The sequence below is a fragment of the Cupressus sempervirens genome, chromosome 6 (genome assembly GCF_028749045.1).
Source record: "Cupressus sempervirens isolate cs-2001-9-10 chromosome 6, ASM2874904v1, whole genome shotgun sequence".
NCBI lineage: Eukaryota > Viridiplantae > Streptophyta > Pinopsida > Cupressales > Cupressaceae > Cupressus > Cupressus sempervirens.
In genome coordinates this window covers 59,046,916-59,055,222 of record NC_143123.1, presented here as the reverse complement: position 1 = coordinate 59,055,222, position 8,307 = coordinate 59,046,916, and the positions used below count along the sequence as shown (strand labels likewise).

Genomic DNA, 8,307 nt, shown 5'->3' with positions numbered 1-8,307 from the left:
GAGCTTGGCAGCAAGAGCTTGACTACACAAGATAGCAGATCGAACACCAAGGCCTCCTTCCTTTTTTGGCCAACAAATAGTATCCCAATTGATGAGGCTCCATTTGGTGTGTTGCAAATTGCCACTCCAAAGAAATTGGCGAGAGAGGGCATCAAATTCTTTAAGAAAATACATTGGGGCAGCCTAAACCATGCTTCTGTATATGGGAAGAGCTTGAATTATAGATTGAAGGAGTGTCACCCTACCAGTAGTAGAGAGCCACCTATGAGTCCAATTATTGACCCTTTGTCGAAGTTTGTCAAGCAAGCTTTGCCAGAAAAGCCTAGGCTATCTACCCACCACAATAGGGACCCCCAAGTAAGTCAAAGGGAGAGACGCAATCTGAAATCTCAAGATATTAGCAATCCTCTACTGGATCGGCTCAGGAGTGTTGAAGAAAAAAATAGAGGACTTTTGGTCATTAATTTTTTGCCCAGAGATAGCCAAATAAGTATCCAAGGTGAGCCAAAAGGCTTAAGCTTCCCAAATCCGAGCTCTCCCAGCAAGGGCAGTATCATCAATAAAATGAAGGTGAGAAAGAGCAGGCAAACCATTTCCCCATTGCCATCCTTGAATCAAATTTTGGGAAACATGAAACTTGATAAGTCTACCAAGTCCCTCAGCCATAATGATAAACAAATAAGGCGAAATGGGATCTCCCTGACGAAGACCTCTAGAAGCCCCAAAAAACTCTTTTGGTTCACCATTAAGAAGGACCGAGAAGGAAGGAGTAGTAACACAGCTAAGAACCCATCTAACCCAATCTTGACTGAAGCCAAAAGCAAGAAGAACTTTTCACAAGAAATCCCAATTGACTCTGTCATAAGCCTTAGCCATATCAAGCTTAATAAACATAGCACGTTCCCTAGAAGTACACATAGAGTGAATAGCTTCAGAAGCAATAACCACCCCATCCAAAATTTGTTGTCCTACCACAAAACCCCCTTGTTCCTCAGAGATAACCATAGGAAGGAAAAATTTAAGCCTCTCTACTAGGAGCTTAGTGATGATTTAATAGACCACATTACAAAGAGCAATGGGTCTAAAAAAGTCCAACTGATTAGCCTCTTCCTTCTTCGGAATAAGGACTAAGAAAGTAGCATTCAATGCCCAAAGCATTTCTTTGTTGGAAAAGGACTCCTGAACCACATCCAAAAGGTCATGATTGATAATATCCCAAAATTCTTGAAAGAATTCAACAGGGAAACCATCCGGCCCCGGAGCTTTGCCCTTCCTCAAGCTGAAGACCACCCCCTCCAATTCAGACATACTAATTGGCCTCATAAGAGAATCATTCATCTCCCTGGTCACAACAGAGGGAATACAAGACAAGATAGTATTCTCCTCAATCTCTGTTGGAGGTAAATCATCTGAAAAAAGAGCAAAGTAAAACTAAATAGCTTCCCTGGAAATAGCTTGAGAAGAAGTCAGACGCATCCCATCAGAAGTAACAAGAGAAGAAATGTAACTCCTGTTTCATTGAGCCTGCACAGATTTATGGAAAAATGCAGTGTTCTTGTCCCCTTCCTGAAGCCAGTCAACTCAAGCCTTTTTTTTCCAATAGATTTCTTCTCTAAGATCTCACTAAGCTAAATTAGCAGAAGCTCGAGATTCTGCAATGCCAAGAGCTTCTAAAAAACCCAAATCTCGAATCTGCCTCGTAATAACATCAAGACGATCCTGAGCCCTCTTCTTCATAATATAAAGATTAGCAAAATAATTCCTATTCCAATGCTTCAACTTCCTTTTAACAAATTGAAGTTTTTTAGAGAAGGAGTACATAGCAGTGCCATAGGCAGGGCCTCCCTGTCTCCACCAGTGAGCCATTAAGTCATGAAGAGAAGAGTCTTGAAGCCACATCAGCTGGAACTTAAAGGGAGGGTTCTTGGGGACAACAACATAACTAGCTGTGAGCTTAATAGGCCAGTGGTCAAAACCTCTCCAATCAAGAATTTTAGAAGAGAGCGAAAGAGAACCAGAATTCCAAAAGTAGGGAACAAGGAACCTGTCCAAGCATTCTATGATAGCATCATTTCCAACTCTTCGATTGTTCCAAGTAAAGAGCCCATTGAGAGGTTTGACATCAGAGAGATGTAAAAGATCAATATTTTGTCGAAGAAGCTCAGAAGAAGGACCCAAGCGAGCTAGCCCACCCCTCTTCTCCTCTAAACTGAGAACAGAGTTGAACTCTCCAGCCACAATCCAAGGCAAGAAAGGATGACAGCTTCTGACATGCTTAATATGATCCCAGAGCTTAGACTTGCCAGGGAGATCAATAGGAGCATACACATTAGTAACAAGAATCATCTCGCCAATCTCTAGAAAGGAAGCAACCATTGAAAGAGCCGAGAGGCAAGAGACCTAGTAAAGTGGCGTAACTTTCCTAGGATCCCAGCTGATGGCAAGACCACCAAAGCTCCCCAAAGCACCAATACACTGACATTGGCCTAGAAACCAAATGTTAGGAGCACATCTAAACATGGAGTCCACTGAAAGCTTGGTCTCCTAGATACAAAGGATATCCGGAGAATGCTCAACCACAAGATCGTGAATAGATTTTTGTCTGGGGATACTATTCAACCCCCTCAAATTCCATGAGAGAATAATCATTGAGTAGAGTGGGGAAAATGCTCATCCAAGGTCTTGACAACCCCAGACTCTACCAATAAATCTCTTGTAAGTTTAATTTTTTCCTGATCGTGCTTTCGCCCAACTCTTGAGGGAGTAGTAAAAGAGACTTTCTTAAATGGTCTTTGCATTAGGCCCAAAGTAAGAGAAGATCCCTTTCCTTTACCAGAGGCAAACACATCTTTAACCAAATTTGCTAGAAGAACATCGTCCTTTTCTTGTGGAGCAAGAGAAACCACAAGGGCACCAGACTCAGGGCCAATAGAAGTCTCCAGCATATGCTGAACTACAACATCTGGGTTGCCACTAAGAGTAGAATTCCTCCCCTCTAAACCAGTAGCTGCACCCTGAGCCTTTGTAGGAATACCTTCTTCTGTAACCATATTGTCAAGAACCTCAAAACGATTAAACCCTGAGTCCACTTGCCGATCTAGATGAGATTGTTTTTGTCCCTGCCCCTTAGCACGGTTTTGTGCCAGGATAAAACCATCCTTATTAGGACCAATAGAACTGGATGGCCCTAGCCCCTGACTTGAAGTGTTCATATGAGCTTTCCCTTTACCTACACTATCAAATTGAGCATTTCCTTTTCCACTAACATTTTGACCATTCCCCTTTCCATCATTAGCCATCCTTGGGCCAGAAAACCCAATAGGGGTACCATTGCCTTTGGAGGCTTGAGGGCATTGATGCTGTAAATGACCATATACATGACAAAGGCAGCAACGAAAGGGAATAGATTCATAGTCTAGCTGTTGGATCCAAGAAGAAGAACCAAGACAAATTTCCAAAGAATATAGCAAAGGATTATTTAAATCAATTTCAACACAAATACAAGCATAGGAAATAACCTTTTTGTCCAGAGATTGGTGGGCTATAGTAGTCGGCTATCCAAGCACAACGGCAATCTATCGCAAGATATCCTCATGCCAAAACTCCAAAGGAAGTCGCGGCAGGTGGACCCAAACATGAACTCTCGAAGGAAGATCCTCAGTGGAATTGAACCCCAGATGCCAAGGTTTGACAAAAAGACCTACTCTGTCATAAAAATATGGGCCTCCCTCAAAGACCCGATTTCGATCTAACATGCAAGAGAAATTCACCAAAAAGTAGCTATTCCCCGCCAACATAATGTCCATATCACCTTCCACCTGCCATGAACGATGAATCCAAGCTTCCAGAGCTGCCAGGGAAATCTGAATACCAAGAAACTTGCATATCAATGCATGTGTGGCCAAATAGTCCACATCCTCCATTATTGCTTCTGGAGGAATAACCAACACAGGCCGATCTTGGCTACGCGGAAAACAACCATTAACTTTATTGAACTTTTGGCGCTCGCTAACATAAAATGGCTCCTTCTCCCGTAACTGCGCCCCGGGAGAAGTTCCATCACAACCAGAGGCTCCAACAAGAATGAGACTTGTGGAAACCCCACTCGCAGCCATAATAGCCAGGCAGACAAACTTTGAAAAAAAGCTCTTAAAATTTGTTGTCCACAAAAAATGCAAACCTTGCACAACAATAATCGTCCAATATTGAATCTACAAAAGGTCTCACCAGATAGAAGAGAAATGTGGCGCTCTCCCTATGCATGCACAGCCCAACGACATTAAAACAAGCTTCCAAAACCCTCACACACAGCCGCTTCCAGTTCGTATCCTCCCTTCATCCTTAGTACAATTTCATCTCCATAGAGAACTCTACCGTCTTTTATATTGTTCAACTGACTTCATAAATAACGGATTCATTGAAGATTCAAATTCAAACATATTTAAATATATCAATTATCATATCTTTGACTTTTTGATGTTTTTAGAATAATATTTTTACTATTAATACAGTGCATTATATTCAATATCAAGACTTTCAAAGATATATCTATATATAATGAAAATAAAGTATACAAATAATTTTGTATTATTAAGAGTTATTTTTAAGATTATTTTAAAATATGATTACATTTATAAAATTTCAAATACTAATTGGGCAAGAATCTACGATGCATTGTTAAATTGTGAGTAGGCAATCTTGGGTTCAAATCTACTCAAGCTCAACAAATAATAATAATTTGTTATAACAAATAATAATTAACAATGACTTCAACCTATTACCCATCAAAAAAATAAATAAAATCCAAATACTAACAAGGACCTTCAAGTAAATGTTATAAATTGTAAAGAATATGGGTTTTACCTATTACCCATCAAAAAAGTAAACAAAATTCAAATACTAACATCGAGAAAAAAATTTAAAAATTTAAAAAATTCAAATACTAACAAGAAACTTCAAGTAAATGTTATAAATTGTGAAATATTTGTATCTACCTAATTGGGTCTGAGACTTGATTCCTGGTCTTTTCAACTTCATCATTTGACCTTGAAGGCCCATTGACTTATATTATCATTTACAATATGCACATTCAAATAAAGATAAGCTAAAATAGTTGCACATGTCAATTCAACTAAGGGGTGGCTATTTTCTAAACAGAACAATATTTTTCTATGCATTCAATCATAAATACTATGGTCAAGGTATGCTGATTTGTTTTTTTTAAGTTATGTCATTTTGTGTGGAGAAAAGTGAGAGCTGCACAATTACAAGAAGAGCCACCTTAAAAAAACATAAAATAATATGATAAAAAAATGAGAACTAAAGGTACAAAAAAGAAAATATTTCATTAGAAGAAAAAATTACATTTGATACAAGTTTTTCACATCTTATAAAAATTGTTAAACAAACTTTTAAAATAAACTTGTATCAACATTTTTTTTATGACACCCAATGATCCTCTTTGTATATATATAATTTTGAAAGTTTGCTCAAAACCATCATATTTGTTTATTTAATTGAATACACGTTTTGTATAAGCGTGTGAAGGTCATCATTATTGAGCTTTTAGAGAGAGAACAAATAACAGGAGATTATTACACTCCATCAATATATGCGTAAGACAAAGTGTAAAGCTAGGCAGGGCTTGGACAAACAGGACCCATAAATACATCGCTAAAGTTTGCAGAGTATGGACAAAATGGAGAAAACGATACCCACAAAATGAAAGGAAATAATTCAAAATTAACTTTAGTCTGATATTGCAAATGTTTCATACAAGTGTCTGTTATAGTTAGTTTTTTATCTTTGAACTCTTGCAGAATGAATGTGGATTACATCAGCAAGAAAGTCAGCCATAATAATACAAACAAACATGGTCATCCAGAAGATGACAATTGAACTGTTCTAGAATGCATAAAGCATTGCCATTTGTCATTTGTATGGAGGAAATTTGGAAAGAGAAAGAAATATTAATCAAAAGAGTAATTATAAAGGGCTTCCAAAATATTCCACCAATTCTGACCATCATTTCTATGTTTTTGATGTTAAATGTGTTATCAAGGCTCTTCTAGTTTTGTAAGATGTAATGTGAATTAAATAAGTTTTTGTAATTTTAAAAAAACATCATGTGTATTTATTAATTTAATAATAATAACGATTTTAATTTTGATGGGTTCTTGTGGTTTAAAAGATATTTGTTCTTCCATGAATTCTTGTAGTGTTGTAAGATATGGTTTGACTCTAATAACGTTGGCTCCATATCTTGAAAGTTATAGTATCAAAATACATAATTTGAATTCTAATAACATCTACTCTACCCTTCGATAGATTCTTATACTGTCAAAAAAAAACAAGGTATCAAAAATACTTCAAAAGAGTACTACATCAAGTAAAACAAAAAATATAAACATGTACTTAGTTGGCATGAGCAATGAAGAGCTACATTCTACTAAGTAAAAACAAAAAGAAGCCAGCCAAATATGTTCCATGCCTCGGTATATTTGCATATGCAGAGCTTATATACTTTGTCCTTAAACTTGATTTCGGTCTTCTACATAAGTTAAGATTAAGAACCAGAGTTAAGATATTTAGATTGGCTGATCATTTATTTTTTGCTGCAATTAAGTTGATCAAGAAACAAAAAAAATAATGGGTGACGTAGCAGGTATTCTCAAAGTGCGTGTAATAAAGGGGACTAATTTAGCTGTTAGAGATTTGTGGAGCAGTGACCCCTATGTTATTCTTAGACTTGGCAGCCAGGTTATATTCTTCATTCATCTTTCTGTGACTATAATTTTGTATTAATCATGAATAATCAGTTTGTTATAGTCATTTCTTCTTGGGTTCATATTTGATTATTGCAGAAAGTGAAGACTCGAGTTATTAAGAAGAATTTGAAGCCCATTTGGAATGAAGATTTGTCACTTTTGATACCAAATTCCAATACCCTTTCTCTCAAACTGGTGGGTATTTGATTTTCATTAAGAAGAATTTCATACAAATCTATTGACATAGAAGTATTTTCATTTGAAACTACGAACCATAAATTGAAACTCTTTGAATATCTATTTTCTTATTGATGGTTTGAATTCATTTTCCTATGTATTTGTTTGTTTCAAAGACTCTTACAGAAGCTCAACTGGTTGATGTATAGATATTCTTATTGGAAAATACAAACCATAGACTGAACTTCTTTTGATGTCTGTTTAAATCCAAATCATAGACTGAATCTCTTTGAATATCTGTTTTTAACTAATGATTCGAATTCATATTTCTATAATTTTATCTATCAAACAGGAAGTTTTTGACAAGGATTTAACGAGCAGAGATGACAAGATGGGAGATGCTGAGATAAATCTTGAGGGCCTTGCCAGAGCTGTGAGAATGAGAAAGAATCTGAAGACAAGTGGTTTTTGTGACCCAAATTCAGGGAGTCTTTCATCCTTGCTTGGAAAGGAGGAATTATGTATAAAATTTGTGGATGGGTACATGATGCAAGAAGTGTGTGTTGCTCTTCAGAATGTTGAGTGTGGTAGCATAGAATTGCAGCTCAAATGGATTGATCTTTCCAATTAATTCAAATCAGAGTAAAATAAGGTCATGGTTTAGGCCAGTTATTTGTTGAAAATAAAATAAAATTTGTGGTTAGATTCACATAATTTCTAACAGTTCTCAGTACCTAATAATACAATATTACTTGATCATATATCTGCAACAACTGGATTTGGCTTTGTTTTCAAATTAGTAATTATTTCCCCTGTCAGTTTTACTTCTTTTTCATAGAGGTTTTATATTTTTCTATCACTATGCCAATATTTGACACGCTCTTATTTGGAATTGGAACTGGAATATATAAATTATCGGCCAAAGTCTGATAACAATTTTAATATTTCTGTTAAATATATAAGTTTTCTAATAAAGAATTATGTTATGTCATCTCTTTCGTATATAAACTGAAGGTGGACGTTTGATGTAATATGGGATATGTCAAATCCTCTTCGAACTAAATATTTGATGTTGGAACTATCTATCTTGGTGTTGAAGGTAGAAGGGAAATTGAGACCTTAATGCACTATACAATGCATGCCATTCTTTACGGTTGGTGTAAGTCCCTCTCTATTATAGTATATTATAGTATATTTGACTATCTTGTATTGATGATAGACCCTAATGTAATATGGGATACATTCAACTCTCTTTCCAAGTACACCTTTGATTAAAATCAATCATCATTTAAGCCTATGATCTTAATCTTTAACACAAATATTTTTAGGATAGTTTGTTGACTCTATTTAGTTACTAAACAAG

At 36.2% G+C, this 8,307-nt stretch overlaps 1 protein-coding gene across 1 annotated transcript; it reads left to right on the top strand.

Moving 5' to 3' along the window:
- The first annotated feature begins 6,648 nt into the window (after positions 1–6,648).
- On the top strand, positions 6,649–7,575 carry LOC149551129 (protein C2-DOMAIN ABA-RELATED 4-like). Its single transcript, XM_089790059.1, has 3 exons — positions 6,649–6,759; positions 6,864–6,962; positions 7,297–7,575. The coding sequence occupies exons 1-3, from the start codon at positions 6,649–6,651 to the stop codon at positions 7,573–7,575; spliced, it is 489 nt and encodes a 162-aa protein (XP_089646185.1).
- The last annotated feature ends 732 nt before the right edge of the window (positions 7,576–8,307 follow it).

Excerpts from the sequence above, each read along its gene's own strand:
- LOC149551129 (XM_089790059.1), top strand. The coding sequence starts at position 6,649 with ATGGGTGACGTAGCAGGTATTCTCAAAGTGCGTGTAATAAAGGGGACT. Across the intron at positions 6,760-6,863 it reads TTCTTAGACTTGGCAGCCAG|AAAGTGAAGACTCGAGTTAT; the intron begins GTTATATTCTTC and ends TGATTATTGCAG. Across the intron at positions 6,963-7,296 it reads ATACCCTTTCTCTCAAACTG|GAAGTTTTTGACAAGGATTT; the intron begins GTGGGTATTTGA and ends TCTATCAAACAG.